Source organism: Bos taurus, chromosome 2, assembly GCF_002263795.3.
Source record: "Bos taurus isolate L1 Dominette 01449 registration number 42190680 breed Hereford chromosome 2, ARS-UCD2.0, whole genome shotgun sequence".
NCBI lineage: Eukaryota > Metazoa > Chordata > Mammalia > Artiodactyla > Bovidae > Bos > Bos taurus.
In genome coordinates this window covers 1,023,339-1,044,248 of record NC_037329.1, presented here as the reverse complement: position 1 = coordinate 1,044,248, position 20,910 = coordinate 1,023,339, and the positions used below count along the sequence as shown (strand labels likewise).

At 39.3% G+C, this 20,910-nt stretch overlaps 1 protein-coding gene across 1 annotated transcript in view; it reads right to left on the bottom strand.

The window, feature by feature from the left end:
- Positions 1 to 4,527: 4,527 nt before the first annotated feature.
- NIPA1 (NIPA magnesium transporter 1) overlaps positions 4,528 to 20,910 on the bottom strand; it is a 50,123-nt gene continuing 33,740 nt past the window's right edge. Inside the window, exons 4-5 of the mRNA XM_002685192.7 lie at positions 12,537 to 12,697; positions 4,528 to 10,347 (exon numbers count right to left, since the gene is read on the bottom strand). Coding sequence (XP_002685238.3) covers positions 9,836 to 10,347; positions 12,537 to 12,697 — 673 coding nt within the window. The 3' untranslated portion in view covers positions 4,528 to 9,835. The remainder of the gene's footprint in view (positions 10,348 to 12,536; positions 12,698 to 20,910) is intronic.

Here is a 20,910-nt window from a genome sequence, read left to right as displayed (position 1 = left end):
GTGAGACCCTGAGGCCCGGGCGAGTAGGAGGAGGCCAAGGGGTGAAACCAAGTGCTGGGGACGGGGCGGAGTTTGGCCTTCTCCGGGTAAGGCCTCCTCTTCCCAGATGGTAACTAACCGAATCCGAAACTATTCGTTACGTTCTTTGGGAGGGTTCATTGTTTGCTAAAAAGCCGACCTCCCTACACTTGGGAGATTTATTTTTCATGAGATGCACGGGAAACCCACTGTTAAGCTGCCCTGCCTTGGCTTCTTCTGGAACGTAGGAAGTTCCTGGGACCCATGATCATGGTTTCGTCGAAAAAGGACGAAGAGGGCTCATTTATTTATTAGAAACCAGAAGAGCAACTAGCTGGATCTGGAGTGAGACCTGCTAATAAAACAATAATACCTTGGTTACAGGTGCAATTCCTCTGGGGATATTTTTCCGGTTTTTGACTAGATACGGGAACACTATTATACCAAATTTAAATAATTTTGGGTAGGAATCTTTCTAAAATGAAGTCTGTGCTTATTTAGCCAGAAAATGCCAAATGTAATTTGCTTGTTTAGGACTGTAGTCTCATTGGACTATTATTTAGACTGCACAGTCCCTGACTACTCAGGTTTTGGTAACTATGCAGCTTCTAATTTAAAAGCTTTTAATCTTCCCTAAACTTGGCAACCAGACAACTGTCCTTTTTAGAATTGGCTCAGAGGAACTGAGCCAATTTGTTTACTTTTTTGGTCTCACCTGTTGTATCTAGAGGACATGGTCAAATAAGCAATTACATTGACTATTGAAAGATAGTTGACCAGCTGGTCTCTAATGATGCAGTAGAGTGTTAAAAATGGCTATAATTCTGTACCCATCCATGTGCCCACACATTTTGCAGAGTGGCTTTGCAGTTCTACTCCATCCCAACTCTGCCTTAGCCAAGAAAATGTGGTGGTTGCCAGCCTAAATCATGATAAGAAGTGTGGATTAGTTGGCTGGAGGAGACCAGGTGGAGCAGAGCACCTTGCAAAGCCACCTAACTGACCCAGAGAATAGACATAGGGCCACGTTGGTTGAGGTACACAAAACTGTCCTGTTGACCCGTAGATACATGAGAAAGAATAAAGGAATCTTCTATTAAGCCACTCTTTTTGACATGAATAAGTATGTAGCAATAACGTAAATTCCAACAGGTACCTCTAAGAGGTAGGTGGCTGTAATGGAAGCAGTGGCTAGTTCATATGAGCAAAAACACTTTGAAACTATGTCGACCTAACAAATTTGCTCACGCCTCTTTTCTGCCAGTATTGTAATCATACCAACTAAATCCTGCCTAATCTAGTCATCTCTCTCTCATCACTGTAGCTCACAGACTAATCTCAAATTCATTATCTGAAGTCACCACGCACCTGACACTTATTGTCTGCAGGGTGTATTATTTTTATAAGTATATGTAATATTCCCTGCTAATGTGATACAAGCACCTTAAATGCCCAGATAACTTCTTCAGCACCTGATGATGCACATCTTACATACCAGAAGTGTTCAAGCATTGATGATGAGATATTTTTAAACTTTTAAAAGTTGAATGCGTTTTCATATACTGCTAGTAGGATTGTAAAATGGCACAACCTCCTTATAAAACACTTTGGCAGTTTCTTAAAAAATTAAACATACACCAACCATATGATCCAATGATCCAGCTGTTCAACTTCTAGGTAATTTTACCCAAGAGAAATGAAAGCATATACCATTAAAAGATATAATGTGAATATAAATGAACATTCAATAAGTTTTATTTATAATAAAAAAAATAGAAACAATCTAAACGTCTGTCAATACATGAATGGATAAGCAACTATGGTATGTCCATATAGTGGAATACTACTGAGCAATAAAAGGGAATGAAATGTTGATACATGCTATAATATGGTGGCATGTCAAAGTAATTCTGGATAAGTGAAAGAAGCCAGACCAAAGAGAGAGTATATATAGATTATTACATTCATATAAAATTCCAGGAACTGGATGGTAATATATAGCAATAGAAAGCAGATGAATGGTTGGGAGTAGAGGGGGCAGGGACGGCAGACAGATTACAGTGGGGTAAAAGGAAACTTTGAGGGTGATAGGTATGTTCACTGTTTTGCTTGTGATGCTTTCATCATATGACATCATATATATTAAAACATTCCAAGTTGTGTATTTTATATATGTGAAGTTTATTGCATGTCAATCATACCTCAATAAAACCATTAAAATCTACTTTTGTCATTGTTAAAGAAGTATAGGCAAGATTTATTAAGTACTATTTTTTAAAAATCATGAATTAGTAAATCAAAATTACTTCTCATATATAAATTATCCTTCAATTACTCTCCTGTGTTTCGGTTTTGTTACCATAGATGTCAGTCAGAAACATGAGACTAGCATTTCAGATAATCTTGTAAATTTAGCTCAACCCCCTATTAGTAATTTTACCTTTTACACTGAAAAGTAAATAATGACATTCTCTAGCATTTTAATAGTTTATTATTATATACATTTTTCAATTAATATTAGTTTACCCAAGGCCATAGATAACTGACACATGTAGTAGGCATTTTCTAATACATTTGTTGGACGAAGAGGGGATCGCTCTCTGAAAAAGTAATAACTTGAATTTTTGGGTAGAACACTAGGATATTTATTAAAAGCCAGATGTTGGCTTTTTTATATTTAATTATTTTAATGAGCATATGACACTGTTAAGAAATAACCACAGAATCCTTCAAAACTTGTACACATCTGTGTGTGTGCTCGGTTGCTAAGTCATGTTTGACTCTCTTGCAACCCCATGGACTGTAGCCCACCATGCTCCTCTGTCCATGGGATTTCCCAGGCAAGAATACTGGAGTGGGTTGCCATCAGATGTTGGCTTTTAACAGTTGCTTCACTTGATGAAATGTTGAGTGGATCAGGTGGGGAGTATTATGGCCCCCCAAAGATATCTACAGTCCTCATCCTCAGAACCTTGTGAGTATGATTAAGTTAAGCATCTTAAGCTAATCCTGGATTGTCCAGGTGGGCCCAAAATAATCACAAGGGTCCTTGTAAGAGGGAGGCGGGGGTATCAGAGTCAAAGAATGAGATATGACAGTGGAAGAAGAGAACAACTTTGAAGATGGAGAAAGGGAAACAAGCCAAAGAATGTGCATGATCTCTGGAAACTGCAAAAGGCAGAGAATAGGTCTCCTCAAGTGCCTCAAAAAGGAATGTAATCCTGCCAACATCTTGACTTGAGCCCAGTTAAACTTGTGTTGGACTTCTGACCCTCACAACTATAAGACAGTAAGGTTGTGTAGCTGTAAATCACAGTTTGGGGTAATTTGTTAGAGCAGCAATAGAAAACCAACAGTGAATAAACACGCCAAAATAGGGAAAGAACACTGAGATCCTCCAGACATCTTCACCCAAAATAAAACGATTCCATTTTATAAACAGACAACCTAATTTGAGCTTCCTCCACCTTCCAGCCCGTTATCTCAATTATTTTACATGGATCTGTTGTGTTTGTTACTTGATTGGCATCTCTCCTATCCTGCTTGCCATGGCACAATTCCAAACCCCACACTTAGAAATTTCTTCAGCTGGAATTAATACCTTTTTTCTTTGAACTGCTAATATAGATACAGGTATCTGTTTATTTCTCTATTTCTTGACTGTGCCTCAGCTTTCCAAAACAAAAAGTCTTTTTGAAACTACCTATGATATGAGGTTAAAAATATGGTGTGATTAATATTACATCAAAGATGCTGGCATGTGATGTCTAAAGGTCAGCTGACAGGAATATAACTCATCAACAGAGGAAGTGGAAACTGGGGAGCACATCTAATTTTCTCTACTCAAATTCAGATATAGAGCTCAGGTTCAATAGTAGTATACTTGGCTACCAGCTACAACTAACAGTTTTGTAATAGTAACCAACCCAGGCAAGTTTTTGAAGAATTTGGCACTTACACATTTCATCCCAGAACCCTATGTAGAAACAGTTATCCATTTGGTGGTTTCTTAAAATGTTTTTTCCTGATTTCTATACAGATATACTGTGATCAAAATGTGAGTAATTAAATCTTTTTGGATAGAGCCTAAGGAAAAGTATTTTGCTCAAATATTTTTTTTCATTCAATAAAATTAGGATACTAATAAAGATTAGTGACAAGATTTTTGATGACTATTAAAATGTGTTATGATTCTCAAATTTTCAATGTATTTAAAATGTGTTATATACCTCAAAAACATGTAAAAGACATTAACATATTAAAATACAAATGGTTTTCTTTAATACATCATTTCATTGTATCAGAAGGTAGTCACTGGGTGGTGAATTCCTTCACACATCATAGATTTGCGTCCTAAGATATGCATGAGTGGACATTTTACATCCTGATGGAGACCTGGGCTATTTGTTTCTATGATGAAAATGGGAAGCATCTGATTGAGAAATTAAGATGATATGGAACCTGAGACCACACAAACTTCTCATGTAAAGGGCAAAAAAGCAACGAGTGTTCAGCTAGAAATAAGTTATTTTATTTTAAAACACATACATATTAATAAATATTATTGGAAAACTTAATAAATAGCCTTTTATTTACATAAGGCAATTACAACATGCTATGACTACTTCTATAAAGCAGAATATAAGCAAGTATTAGTCATTGACAAATATGTGTGTGTGCCAATTGGAAGCTCTCCTGATACATTTACATGAAAAAAATTTTATGCAACCAACCAACATTTTACAGTTTTTATCTAGTTTTATTCCTCTTTCACAATTATATTCCATTTTACAAGAAAATTATTTAAAGAGGCAAAAACACTCAGGAATTCTACTGAAAAACAGTACTCTTAAATTTTTCCAAAGTGTAAAAACACTGACATGAGGTTGGGGTTGGGGGCAAATTTTTATGGTCTGACAAATAAAGAGATTCTGCGCTTTTCAGTGTGACCCTTGGCACTAATGGTCTGGGAGTTCCTGACATCCACCTGGTGTCAGGTAGTTCATGGTCAGGGTTGAGCCGCTCGGAAGCAGGAAGTTCAGCATCACCCATTACAAAGTAAACACAACAGAATTCATCTGGTTTACAGGTCATTGATTCTTCTGCAGAACATACACCTTTGTGAAATGTCAAAGAAGCTCATCACACCATCAGAATGTGATCTCTCAGTGCAGCTCTTTAAAGTCCTTGTTTAATTTCCATATTTTACAACAGAATATATAAAACCCTTCTTTTTAAAACAAAAAAATAAAGGAAAATTAAAGCTTCATAGAATCATGCAAGCTTTACACCCAGTGCTTCCTTTGCTTACTCAGTGCTCGAAGTTGCATGGTCCTGAGCAGACAGGATGCCCAGTCCATCACTCCCAAGGAGTCCTGTACATGCGCTCTGGTCTGAGGTGACCAGCATATGCTAAACATGCAAGTGCTCTTACACAGATATGGAGACCCATCCCACCCTTTAGAGGTAGAGAAACTGAGGCACAGAAAGGTTAAGTGACTCACCTACAGTTGCACAATTCAGAGGAAAATAGAGAAAATAACAAATAAATCCTCCCGGCTCATGCTCTGGGGCCTAGACTATGCTTTTTATCATATTGGGTACATTTGAAATAGATGTTTATTTACATGATCATTGTTCTACTGAGTATCAACTTTTCACTAGACAGTATTTTTTGATGTAACAGAAAGTTACACTTTTTTAAAATATAATTCTTTTGTTGCATTTAACAGCATGTGAGAAATATGTATGAAAATAAATGAGTTGTGAAATTGGGCCAAATTCTTGTTCCCATTCCTATATTTCTTAATCTATTCAAGTATATGATGGAGGTATAAGAATCTGGCCAGATGTGAAAACTCACCTATAAGCTAAAGGATAGACCCTCAAAATTATCACCAGTACAACTTTGAGGCGGAGGTGAGGAATACAGAAAGTTGAGGTATTTTATATGATAAACTGTTTTATGGTGTGACTGGTGTACAAACTGGTCTTTCTCTTCCCAACTCAAACTAACAGACCTCTAGCTATGATTATGAGTAAAACATATGAAAAACTATTAATAACACAGACATGTCTTTGAGAGGAAGGTCAATGCTAAGGAGTTAATGTTACATTTTTGGTCCCTGAGAAGGTAGAACACCAAGATTCCATCAAATCCTGCTTGATGGGTGAACTATTTCCATGGTGTCAGACACAGTTAAGGACAACTTCATCAGACCACTGGAGCCAACTGATCAGTCATGAACAGATCTAAACTAAAGCTTCTTCTCTCTGCAGGTTCCTACTCAGTCCCAGGAATTCTAAGTCAGGATCAAGCAGGCATCAAAGAAGAGTGATGGGCAGAGCTCTGCAGATTGCTCTTCTGCGTTAGTTGAGAAGCTCAGAAAAGAGAGGTATCATCTCCCAATAAGAATTAGGCAGCCCGACAGTAGCCTGTGACCAACAAACACCTCAGTCTCCGTGGACTCATCCACGCCTACAGACGGTGCATCTCAAGCACTTTACAGATGTCTAGGAACTGGCCTCTAGAAGTGAGCACAGTATTTACAAAGAGCTGAGAGGTCAATGAAGAAGGAAGATGAGAGGTGACTGCCTACTTTAATAGTACTTTCTTCTATCAGATGAGAAACCCAAAGAAAAACCCAAAGATCAATCTATTGACTACACCTAGAATCAACTTCTGGAAATAAAACTGCAGATAACAAATTGGCTTGAAAAGTAGGAATTGAAAGAATATTTCTTATTGCTGAATCAAGAGCAGCAAAGTGTATTTCACTAACTTTCTAATGTGAAAAGACCATAATAACATCTGAGTGATGATACCCCCTGAAGACCCACCTGTGGGGAGTTCTTGCTCCCCATGTGGCAGCGGAGAGACTGCCCTTCCTCTCCGGATTCTTCTTTGCAGAGATGGAGCAGTCCTATAGAACAGCAAAGTACTCAGGGTGATCTCGGTGCTGGGTTTGGGTTAGAATCCTTAATAGGCCCTACACTTGACCACTGAGCAGAACAGGAAGCAATCTTTTTAAATGCAAAGATTCAGAGGAGAAAACAAGGCATTGTCCAAGTAAGAGAGGAGAGACATGGCCTATTTAGATATCTATCCAGGTAAATGTGCAAGTTTTAATCACAAACATAAGATTTTACAGGAGGCTTGAAAACAAATGGACAATTTTTTCCTTAGTTTTATCAAAGATAAAACCCAGAGAATAGCATAATAATGAAAATGTTTACTTTTGGAAAGATCACTGTAAGACCTATTCCCTTTCTCTTTAAAGCTTTTATTTTTTTTAATTCCAAATAAATTATAAAAACACAGATTTGTAAAATAAATACTGTAAGTCAGAAGTTATATGCTGTATGTCAAACTTGAAAAGTAGGCTGTTAGACTGCTGGTCATGTCAATTACTTCCAGGCTACAGTCACACTTGGAATACAATGGATGATATGAACTGCATTCCACTGGAAGAAAAGCTGTGCATCCTACCAAAGTAATCTGCTAAACAGATATAAATTTGGAAGAGTCTAACTATTCACTATAACTTACCACCTTCAAGAGACGACAAGTTGTTTATACTTCGAGTTTTTATTTTACTAAAAAAAAAAAAAATCATAGGGAGATAATCCAGAAAATATCACCTCTAAGTATCTATGGAATAACCACGGATTAACTGCAATCAGGAACATCAATAGATTGATTTAAATAAACTAAGCTTCACATGTGAATTGCAACCAAAAAAAAAGGTAATTTCCATGAACTTTCTTATGATACTTGTATAGCCACATGTATTTTTTGAATATCTCAACTCCTTACCTAGGAAACTATTTATACACCTACATTTTTAGAAAATTCAGTTCAATAAATTAAGGCCTGTATTCCTAAAAATACTGATGATAAAAAACAAACCTTCAAGAGTTGATAAAAAGAGTAATGGATTTCTGAGCATTTATTAACTATCAATTACTATAAGATTTAGAAAAATTTTTAAATAATCTTGCTGCTGTTAGTTCACAGCTCACTGACAACTCATGATCATCCAATGTACTTTTAATTCATAAGGGTGTTTTTTGCTCTATCCTTGTTTTATTTAGCCTCTTTATTCAACACTTTAGGGAACTATCCCTTAGGTCTTTAGAGATGTTCTTTTTATCTAAAAAAAAAAAAATACATTTTTTTCTATTGACATTCCTTAGTCATTTTAACTGGGTATTATTAAATTCCATGTTCTACTTCACCAAGTCAATCCCATCACTTTACTCAATCTCATTTTTCAACTTGGCTTAGTTCCCTATTTAGACAAAACACTGCCCTGAGGACTTTCCCTGGTGGACCAGTGGTTAAGACTGCACTTCCACTGCATGGGGCACCGTTTCAATCCCTGGTAGGGAAATCCCACAAGTCTCGCAGGGTGGGATGGGGTGAACAATATTGCAGATGAAGTATATAGATATCTTGATGAATATTTGCGTCACTCTGTGCCTTGTTACTATTTCATACACATGGAAGATTACTATAGACAGGCAAATGACCTCTTTTGATCCAAATGCTGGGATAATTCATGGCTATTTTGCATTTCAGAAGTTTAATGAGAGACTGGGTGAGGGACTGCAGAGTGCTTTGTCATCTCAAACAACAGGGAGATGGTTAAACTGTTTTCATTTTTGCTAGAAATTCTTTCTAAAACTATGTGTGTTCCAATTTGTAGCAAAAAAAAAACAACAACAAACTTAAGCTTAATTGTGTCCTTTAACTTGTTCCTGAACTCATATGTGCCACTGAACAGGTACTATCTCATTTAACAGCCTTATTATCAACTTAAATAATTTCTTCTTAGTGGACACAATGCTTGCTGAATGAGAACATGGGTAAATTTAATACTGGATCCCAGTTATATTAGACTGAATACAAATAAAATACCTCATGCTACTTAGTCAATTGTCTTTCATTGGATTATAACACATGCTGAAAGGGTCAACTTACTCCAGCGTGTCTTTCATCTTGATTCTCTTCCAATAAATAATATACTATAATTTATAACTGCTTTGAACATTTATAGTTTGAATAGTGAAATACTAAAGTATAATCATGGAAGTTGCATTATTCTAATTTAAGAGAACACACACACAGTAATAGTCAAATTAAGTGAATAGTTCAAGTGATAAAGGCACTGAAATTGATTTGAGCTACTGAAAATCATCCTGCAAATGGAACAGTATATGGTATCCATTCACTCTTCTCTGTTTCCAATTAAAATGTCTAGGAGTCAGGGGTAGGAGAGTCAACACATCAGAGGATTAAAAACAATTAAATGTATATACCTCTGATTTGGATGGAACACCTGAATGTTACACATGCTTAATGCAAAATAACAAGACTAAAGACACATTTACTGTAGAGTCAGATTTCAAGACAACACCTTCTCCCATTTCCAAAGTAAGCTTCTAAATAAGAATATCTGTTCCCCTGCAAACACTAACCAGAATAGGCCCGTTCTATTTAAATAATGATAGTGTTTTAAAAGCAAAGAGTATTCATCAAAGCTTCCAGGTTAATGGCAATGAACATAAGATTCGTCTCATCTGAGAGAGATGGCACTCAGGCAACCATAGAGCAACTTCAGAGAACAGAAGGCTGAGTCCACACTCCAGTGCTAAGCAACGCATCCTCATTCTCCACCAGCCTATTCATCATATACAAGCAACTCCAACACAAGCCATTTACTTGTGTAAATTTACTCTTCTACTTCACATCAAATTAGGACCAGAAACCATATCTTCTTTCTGTTCCTCAAGCCATACAATTCCTTGTCACATCCTAGTCCGTTTTCACATTAGATTTGTTCATCTCCCCCAGGTTGAAGTTGAACTCTTTGAACACCTGTATAAGGACAATTCCAACGGAGACAGTGGTGAACCCACAGGCCATGCCCAAGAAGTCCACCAGACCCACGTTGCTCCACTCTCGGAAGAGGATGGCTGAGGCCAGCAAGACCAGTGTGGTGAACACCACGTAGTAGATGGCCCCAAACACAGAGGAGTCGAAGCACTCGAGGGCCTTGTTGATGTACCTGAACTGGACGATGATACTGCAGCCAAGCACGGCCAGGAGCACCAGGCACAGGCAGAGGGCCCGCTGACTAGATGGGTTGTTGTGGAAGATGTCTTGGGCAGCCAGCCCAATGCCCTTGGTGGAAGGCACGGTGAAACTCCCCAGCAAGGAGCAGATGCTGATGTAGACCATGATGTTGGTGGGCCCGTGGGCCGGTGCGATCCAGAAGATGAGCAGCAGCAGCATGAGCAGCACGATGCACAGATAGCCCACAAACACTGGAAAAGAGGGGGCACACAGTGACTGGGGGGCTAGCAGAGCAGCCCCCATCATATGCCCCACCACCTGCCCCTGCCCTCGTCACCAGGACACTCCACTGCTCCAGGTGTGCTTAACCACACCCACTGAGCTCATTCCACAAAAATGTTTTCCCATCACTATTTTCACCATTAAAAAATTCATAGCTCCTACATATTACAAGTCAATAAATAAGTCTTCTATTAGTAATATTTTATAACATTAAAAGTCAACATATACACTATGAGATTTTTTCTTTTTCTTTTTTGCGCACATGGCATGGCACACAGAACTATCCCCAGCAGGGATCAGACCCATGCCGCAAGCAGCGGAAACACAGAGTCCCAACCACTGGACTGCCTGGGAAGTCTCAAGAATTTTTTTTAAGCCAGTCCACAAGATGGTCAATTCAACAAACCCTAGGCAGAGTATTCCTGTTGGGGGAGGGCAGGGAAGGAGAGTCATGTGGGGTCTTAAAGAACATGAGGGAAAACTGTGGGGTGTCTCTGGCTGTGGCAGGGACTGAGGGCTACACGCAGAGGCCAAGGGTCCTCAGGTGTGTAGAGAGTTTCACACAACAAAAAATCATCAGATTCTCCTCACAACTTCTGAATGTCACCTTGGACAGGTAACTGAAAAATGTTTATAATAATCAGAGCCTAGAACCTGTTTTATGTATAAAACAAAGTAATTTGGCAAGCATTTAATATATATTGAATTTTTCAGTACTTCAAGAGTTATTTTCCATTTCAGAAGATCCCACTGCTGGGAGTTCCCTTGTGGCCAGGTAGTTAGGATTCCAGGCTTTCACCGACAGAGTCAGGGTTTAACCCCAGGTCAGGGAACTGAGATCCTGCAAGCTGTGTGGTCCAGCCAAAGAAAAATAATGAAAGAAGAAGAAGATCCCACTGATGATGGCAAAATCCCAAGTGAGTCAATAAGATAACACCTCCACATCATCTGTTTTGCACCTGCCAGATTGTCAGCAACTCCACATATGCTATGGGGTCTGCTGGCTTTAATGTATCTATTCCTGTGGCTATACTTGAGCATTCTATTTTATTCCAAAGTATTATTCTTAGGGCATTATGTTGACTGCTATTTATATGTACAAGGAAGTTGTATTTTCCATGAATTTCATTCCCAGATTGTAAAGTGGGTGCTAGGCACTGGGCCTGAGAGGGCTGGGTACAGCCTGGACATGCCAGCAAACAGGTGGTGGGAGTCCCCTCTTCCCCAAGGGTAAGGAAAAGGACCTTGGAGGTCTGCTGCAAGAGAGGATTCGGGAAGACACTACAGCTGAAAGCTGTCTGGGAGCCTGACCTATAAACAGGGGAAGAGGTAGTGAAGGGCAGAGAGAGCAGTGTGCACAAGGGTGTTATAAAATATTGCAAAAGCATGGGCTGTGTTTGTGGAAAAATCAGAAAAAGCAGCTGAGCCTGAATGTGTAGCAGATTTCCCTGGTGGTTCAGATGGTAAAGAATCTGCCTGCAATGCAGGAGACCTGGTTCAATCCCTGGGTCGGGAAGATCCACTGGAGAAGGAATGGCTACCTCCTCCCGTAATCTTGCCTGGAGAATCCCATGAACAGAGAAGCTTCATGGGCTACAGTCCGTGGGTCACAAAGAGTAGAACATGACTGAGCAACTAACATTGAATGTGCAGGAGTTTCGTCTTTTGAATCTCATGGGGATGGGTGTTGGGGGGTGGGAGGATGGTGATTGCAGTTATCAAAAAAGGAATGAAAGAGAACCTAGGTAAAAAATATATACCAAAGAACAAACAAAAAACACATACAGAGCTCTATAGGGTCTCTAAAGATGAATTAAATCAGGCCTTGGCTCTCAGAGAGCTTCACAACAGAAGGAGGAACCAAGGCCTGGACACATGGTGGTCCTAAGGGAAACAACATGTGGGAGAGCCGCAGAACTGGCACCCGTTGTGCTATGGACAGGGAGGCAATGTCAACGTACAAGGTCCAGTCCCAAGAGGCAGCAAAGGGGCCAGGTCAGCAGGGCAGCCCCAGGGGACAGCCGTGGACAGTGGGGAGCAAAGAGGAACCAAGGGCCTGGAGGACAGACCACACAGCAGGGCAGGGCAGAGGGTACAGCTCCCCTGGGGAGAGCCACGATGGAGGCAGCAAGCTCTCTGGCAGTGAGGCCTGAGTTACCTGGATTGGTCAGCTTCTCCTCCAACTCAGCCTGAGTAGTCACACTCTCAGATTTCGGGGAATGGATAATCAGCACGACAGAACCCGCACAGCTTAGCAGACACCCCAACTTGCCCAAGATGTTGAGCTTTTCTTTCAGAAGATAAGAAGCTAAAATGGACCTTCAATTTTAAAATAAGAAATGATTAAATCAAACTATCTGACCTGTTTCTTCTCATTGCAGATGTTATTAAAGCTACCTTTTCTTTATAGTCACGTTTTATTTTTAAATTAGTTTTTAAGTGTAGAAGGATTAGGAATTTATTGAAGCTGCTATTTCAGTGCAAACAGGATTTTCATACCAATTCCATGCACAGCCAATATATAATGATACTCTTAAGTCATACCACGGTATTATTTCAGTAGATATGAAATATACCAGGACAGAAAAATAAGTTTTATGATTGGCCAAAAATTACAATATTGCTTCCATATTTTTAAAAGTAAACAGTCCAAAAAAACTATGTTAAGTAGGATATTAAAGTTGTTAAAATAATTACGAGTAATTTATGATCAAAACACTTATGTTAAAATGAAGTAAATTAAGAAAGTGCACAAAAAGGAAAAAATCAAAATGCTAACAAATTCAATTATGATAGAAAGAATCTGGGTGATTACTTTTAAAATGTGATCACATTACTTCTTTAATGCAAGAAAAAACATTCCTCATAAAACATCTATAATTTTAAGGCTGGTGATTTGTAGTTGTTCAGTTGACAAGTTGTGTCTAACTCTTTGCAACCCAATGGACTGCAACATGCCAGGCTTCCCTATTCTTCACTATTTCCTGGAGTTGGCACAAATTCATGTCTATTGAGGCAGTGATGTTATCTAACCATCTCATACTCTGCCGCCCACCTTTCATTTTGCCTTCAATCCTTCCCAGCATCAGGGTCTTTTCCAGTGAGCTGGCTCTTCACATCAGGTGCCCAAACGATTGGAGCTTCAGCTTCAGCATCAGTCCTTCCAATAAATATTCAGGGTTGATCTCCTTTAGGATGGACTGGTTGGATCTCCTTGCAGTCCAAGGGACTCTCAAGAGCCTTCTCCAGCACCACAATTTGAAGCATCCATTCTTCGGCACTCAGCCTGCTTTATGGTCCAACTCTCACATCTGCATATGATCACTGGAAAAACTATACCTTTGACTATACAGACCTTTGTTGGCCAAGTAATGTCTCTGCTTTTTAATATGCTGTCTAGGTTTGTCACAGCTTTCCTTTCACGGAGCAAACATCTTTTAATTTCATGGCTGTAGTCACCTTCCTCAATGATTTTGGAGCCCAAGAAAATAAAATCTGTCACTGCTTCCACTATTTCCCCTTCTGTTTGCCAAGAAGTGATGGGACTGGATGCCATGATCTTATTTTTAGTTTTTTGTTTGTTTTAATTAATTTGAAGGATAATTGCTTCATGGTATTGCATTGGCTTCTACCAAACATCAACATGAAACAGCCATAGGTTTACCCATGGCCCCTCCCTGATCTTATTTTTTGAATGCTCGGTTTTAAGCCAGCTTTTTCACTCTCTTCTTTCACCTTCATCAAGAGGCTCTTTAGTTCTGCTTCACTTTCTAAAGCTGGTAATAGTGTTTCTTAGTTCCCTGTATATAATTTGAATTGGGAAACCTGGGCTTTTTCTAAATCATGGGATTGGTCATTGTCAATTTGCTACTGTCCATGCCAAAGGCACTCAGAGAATAGGAACATCTTATAGGGAGGACACACAAGACCCAGATATATACAGGACTATTTCCAATAATCATTTCACAGATAAGGAAACCAAGCCTCAGAAATGATCAGCATTTAACCCAAAGCCACAAAGCTAACAAGAGGTGAAGCCATGGAGAGGTCAAAACTTCCATTTTTCCCTTACAGCACTTTATGTCCCTGGTCCCCAAGGAGACCCAGCAGTGTAGTTGAGAAAAATAAGCAACATATTTGAAGAAACCATATGGGATATTATAATACGCAAAGTGAAAGTGATGTCGCTCAGTCATGTCCGACTCTTTGCGACCCCGTGGACTGTAGCCCACCAGGCTCCTCCGTCCATGGCATTCTCCAGGCAAGAATACTGGAGTGGGTTGCCATTTCCTTCTCCAGGGGATCTTCCAGACCCAGGGGTCGAACCCAGATCTCCCACATTGCAGATAGATGCTTTAACCTCTGTGCCACCTGGGAAGCCCCACTATAATACAAAACTGGATATTAAATTGGGGGGCTCCAAATAGCTGCACAGAGAGGTGGAAACCACAGGAGTGGGAAGCTCCAAGTAGAAAGAAAGAGCCTGGCGTCAGCCTGAGACAATGGGTGGGCCTACGATGGCAAGAGGGGAAGGGGCTGCCATGCATGAAAGAAAGGGGCAGGGACAATCCTGGACCATGAGGCCAACTCATCTTTTAGTCCACTCTTAGTATTACACCAGAGTACAGTTAAACAGTGCTTTTACAAAACAGTGTCTAACAGAAAATTGGAGGGATACCCTTTCTCCTCTCTTCCTGGGCTGCAGTAACTTCAGCTTACTACCTTTTGAGCCAAGATTAAACAAAAAGCATACAGAAGCTCTTTGACTTAAGTCAGGAGTCAACAGACTATGGCTGAAGGCCCAAGGCAGCCAGCCCTTCACCTGTTTTTGTAAATAACATCTTACTGGATCACAACCACATCCATACAGTTAGTCAGCTCTGTGGCTACTTTCTACCATGATGGCAGAGGCAAGCAGCTAAAAGAGGCCACAAGGCCCACAAAGCCTAAAATGTTCACCATCTGGCCCTGTACAGAAAAAGGTGGCCACTCCCAAAGTTAAATGATCTACAGAACTAAGCACACATCTACTTGGACAGTTGGCCTGAGATGGAGGCACAAGTTACGTGTTGGCATCAGGGCCACAACACAGAGGAGCAGTATCCTACCAGAGGGCTCCGGGGAGTGGAGCAAGGATGGGAGGGTGGAGTAAGGAGAAGTGTGATAAAAGGAAAGAAAGGGAAAGAAACTTAATGCCAAGAAAGAGTCAATAAACTCTTAATAAACTTATAGTAATAGAAAGCAAACAAAAACATGCTGTACAATTGACAGCAAGGTCTTGAAAATAAATCTGTACACTCTTGTTCATAGCAGCATTACTAACAATAGTGAAAATGTAGAGGCAAATCAAGTGTCTACTGGTGGATGCATGAACAAGTAGACAGAGCACAGAGGGCACAAGGGTACCCTTCTCTCCACATCCTTGTCAGTACTTCAGTTCAGTTCAGTCGCTCAGTCATGTCCGACTCTTTGCGACCCCATGAATCGCAGCATGCCAGGCCTCCCTGTCCATCACCGACTCCCAGAGTTCACTCAGACTCACGTCCATCGAGTTGGCGATGCCATCCAGCCATCTCATCCTCTGTCATCCCCTTCTCCTCCTGCCCCCAATCCCTCCCAGCATCAGGGTCTTTTCCAACGAGTCAACTCTTCGCATGAGGTGGCCAAAGTACTGGAGTTTCAGCTTTAGCATCATTCCTTCCAAAGAAATCCCAGGACTGATCTCCTTCAGAATGGACTGGTTGGATCTCCTTGCAGTCCAAGGGACTCTCAAGAGTCTTCTCCAACACCACAGTTCAAAAGCATCAATTCTTCGGCGCTCAGCCTTCTTCACAGTCCAACTCTCACATCCATACATGACCACAGGAAAAACCATAGCCTTGACTAGATGGACCTTTGTTGGCAAAGTAATGTCTCTGCTTTTGAATATACTTCTTGCTTATTTTTTATGGGTCATTCTAACAGGTGTGAGGTGTATCTCACTGTGGTTTTGATATGGATTTCCCTGATGACTAATGATATTGTGCATTTTTCTGAGAGGGTAACAGGCAGGAAGGCCAGGGGTCTCCAAACGGAGGAAATATGCTGCAAGTGTCAGACAATTTTTCTCTCTCCCTTAAGCTGCAATAGGAAACAAACTACAAGTGTCACATTTTTTCTTGTAAAATTCTGTGTTGCCAAAACACCTGGTTCCACCTGAACCTAACTTGTCTCAAACCTTGAGCTAACCAATGCATTTTTCTTAGGGAAATGTTTTTCTTAAGCTATGTTAATCAAACTATGTATTTGCTTTGGAATTTGCCTTTCTTCAAAATAGTTTCACCTAAGACTAACTTTTAGCTGATAATAGCTCAACAAACCAGTATTCATATCAATTATTTTACGGCTGAGAGATGACATACCTCGTGCCATTCAATCTCAAAAACGCATACTGTGGGAGAGGGGCCTGGTGAAACTCCGTCACCCTTGAGGTGTCTCTCTTATCTGATTCATAGCTTTCTAACAGACATAAAACAGCTTGCTAAAACTAGCAAGGGGGGCACTCTCCGGCCCGCTTTTGATGTCTGTGTCAGAAGCTTTCCTTGTCCCTTTCGACTTTAATAAAACTCTGCTATACAAAAGCTCTTGAGTGATCAAGCCCGGTCCCTGGTCCTGAAGTTAAATCATCTTCTTCGGAGATCACGAATCTGACACCATTAACCGAAAGCTATCATTTTCATGTACCTATTGCCCATATGTATGTCTTCTTCGGAAAAATATTTGTTCACTTCTTCTGCTTAATTTTTACATCAGATTTTTTATGGGCATTTTGCTATTGAGTTCTTTATATAATTTGGATATTAACCCCTTATCCTATTATGATTTGTAAATTCTTTCCCATTCTATAAATTGCCTTTTTATTTTGTTCATGGTTTTCATTGCTGTGGTGAAGCACTTTAGTTTGGTGTAGTCCTTCTTACTTACTTTTTTGCATTTGCTGCCTTTGCTTTTGATATCAGACCCAAAAAATGTGTAACACCAATATCAAGGAGCTTACTCCTTATACTTTTCTTCCAGGAGTTTTTTTGGGGTTTTTTTTGGTATGGTTTCAGGTCTTAGGTTTTGAGTTGATTTTTGTGTACAAAGTAAAATAGTGATCTAGTTTCATTCTTTTATATGTGGACTTTACCAGTTATCAGGAAGAGACTATCCTTTCTCCATCACATATTCTTGATACTTTTGTCTTAATCGCCCATACATGTGTGGGTTTTATCTGGGTTCTCCATTCTGTTTCACTGATCTATATGTCCATTTGTATGCCAATACCATATTGTTTGGATTACTATAGCTGACAATATAATTTGAAGTCAGGAAATGTGATGCCTCCAGCTTCGTTCTTTCTCAAGATTGCTTTGTCTATCTTTGTCTTTTGCAGGTCCACACAAATTTTAAGGTTGACAGTCCTCTTTCTATGAAAAAAATGCCACTGGAATCTTGATAGGGATTGCACTGAATCTGAAGTTGCATTGGACAGCATGGACATTTTAACAACATTAATTCTTCAATGTATAAGCATGGAAGACCTTTGCCTTTATTTGTGTCTTCTTCAATTTTTTTCATCGATGTCAATGGTTTTTAGTGTACAAGTTTTGCTTTCTTAGTTAAATTTATTCCTAGGTATTTTATTGTTTTTGATGCAACTGTAAATTGTTTTAACTTCTTTCTCTGATAGCTCATTCTTAGACTGTAAAAATGTAACTGATTTTTATACACTGATGTTTGTATCTTGAACTTCATTAGATTTATTTACTAGTTCAATAGTTTTTTGTTAGAGTCTTTAGGATTTTCTATATTAAGTTATCTCCAAATGGGAACAATTTTACTTCTTTCTTTCCCATGTAGATGCATTTTATTGCATTTTCTTGCCTTCCTCTGGTTTAATTTTCAGTATTATGTTGAACAAAAGTGGCAAGAGTAGGCATCCTTGTCTTATTAATGATCTTAGAGAGAAAGCATTTGGCTTTTCACTGTTAAGTATGAAGCCAGCTGTGAAACTGTCATATATGATCTTTATTACATTGCAGTATGTTCCCTTTGTACCCAGTTTGTTCAGAGTTTTTATCATGACTAGATATGGAATTTTGCCAAATGCTTTTTCTGCATCTACCGAGATGATCATATGATTCTCATCCTTCATTCTGTTAATGTGGCATAGCAGGTTGGTTGATTTATGGATGTTGAACCATCCCTGCATCCCTGATACAAATCCCATTTGGTCATGGTTTATGATTTTCTAGTGTATTGTTGAATTAAGTTTACTAATATTACAAATTTTTGCATCAATATTCTTCAATGATATTGGTAAGTTATTTCCTTTTTGGAGTGTACTTTTCTGGTTGGAATTATAGTAATGCTGCTGCTGCTGCTAAGTCGCTTCAGTTGTGTCCGACTCTGTGCGACCCCATAGACGGCAGCCCTCCAGGCTCCCCCGTCCCTGGGATTCTCCAGGCAAGAACACTGGAGTAGGTTGCCCTTTCCTTCTCCAAAGCATGAAAGTGAAAAGTGAAAGTGAAGTTGCTCAGTTGTGTCCAACTCTTAGCGACCCCATGGACAGCAGCCTACCAGGCTCCTCCGTCCATGGGATTTTCCAGGCAAGAGTACTGGAGTGGGGTGCCATTGCCTTCTCCGATAGTAATGCTAGTTTTGTAAAATGAGTTTGGAAGTGTTCCCTCCTCTTCAGTTTTTGGGAAGATTTGAGAAGGTATTAATTCTCCTTTAAAGATTGGCTAGAACTCACTTGTGTAGCTAAAGATTGGAGAGAATTCACTTGTGTAGCCATCTCTTCCACAAACTTTTCTGTGTTGGGATGTTTTAAATTACTGATTCAATTTTCTTAGCCTGTTTAGATTTTCTGTTTCTTCATGATCTAGTCATGTTAAGATACATGCTTTAGAAATTTATCGGTTATTTCCAAGATTATCCAATTTATTGGTATGTAATTGTTCATAGTAGTATCTTATGATCTTTCTATGTCTGTAGTTCAGTTGTAAAGCCTCATTTTTCATTTCTGACTTTATTTATTTGAATCTTCTCTCCTATTCATTAGGTAATCTAGCTAAAAGTTTCTCAATTTTATCAAAAAAAGGGAGCTCTTAGTTTTGTAAAGCATCTCTACTGTTTTTATGGACACTATCATTTATTTCTGTTTCGCTTTTTATTTCCTTCCTTCTGCATACATTGGGGATAGTTTGCTCTTTTCCTAGTTTCTTGAGAGGAAAAATTAACTTGTTTATTTGATATATTTCTTTTGTCTTAACGAACGTGTTTATTGATGTAAACTTCCCTCTTGGATCTGCTTTTGTAGCATCCCACAGGTTTTGATATATTAGATTTCCATTTTCTTTTGTTTCAAGATATTTTTGGATATCCTATTTGATTTCTTCTTTGACACACTGTTCAAGAGTGTATATCAAATATTCACATGTTTGTGAATTTTCCAGCTTTTCTCCTGTTGTTGATTTGTAGTTTCATTCCACTCTGGTCAGAAAAGATACAAGGCATGATTTCAATCTTCTTAAATTTGATAAGACTTGTCTGTAAGCTCTAATAGGTTGTATCCTGGAAAATGTCTCCTGCACACTTGAGAAGAATGTGTACTATGCTGCTGTTGGACTGGATAGTCTGTATATGTTGCTGTTCAGTCACTCAATCATGTCTAATGCTTTGAGACCCTATGGACTGCAGCATGCCAGGCTTCCCTGTCCTTCACTATCTCCCAGAGCTTGCTCAAACTCACGTCCATTGAGTCAGTGATGCCTCCCAACTTCTATAGTCCCTTATCCTCCTGCCTTCAATCTTTCCCATAATCAGGGTCTTTTCTAATGACTCGGCTCTTTGCATCAGTTGGCCAAAATATTGGAACTTCAGCAACAACATTTCCAATGAATATTCAGGATTGACTTCCTTTAGGATTGACTGATGTGATCTCCTTGCAGTCCAAGGGACTCTCAAGAATGTTCCTCAATACCACAGTTCAACAGCATCAATTCTTCAGCATCCAGCCTTTTTGATGGTCCAACTCTCATATCCATACATGACTACTGGAAAAACGATAAGCTTTGACTACACAGACCTTTGTTGGCAATGGCTTTGCTTTTTAATACGCTGTCTAGCTTTGGCATAGATTTTCTTCTGAGGAGAAAGCATGTTTTAATTTCACGCTGCAGTCACCATCTGCAATGATTTTGGAGCCCACAGAAATAAAGTCTGTCACTGTTTCCATTGTTTCCCCATCTATTAGCCCTGAAGTAATGGGACCAGATGCCACGATCGTTGTTTTTTGAACGTTGAGTTTTAAGCCCGCTTTTTTTCACTCTTCATTTTCACCTTCATCAAGAGGCTCTTTAGTTCCTCTTCATTTTCTGCCATAAGGGTGGTGTCACCTCCATATCTGAGGTTATTGATATTTCTCCTAGCAATCTTGATTTCAGCTGGTGATTCATCCAGTCCAGCATGTCACATGATGTACTCTGCATAGAAGTTAAACAAGCAGG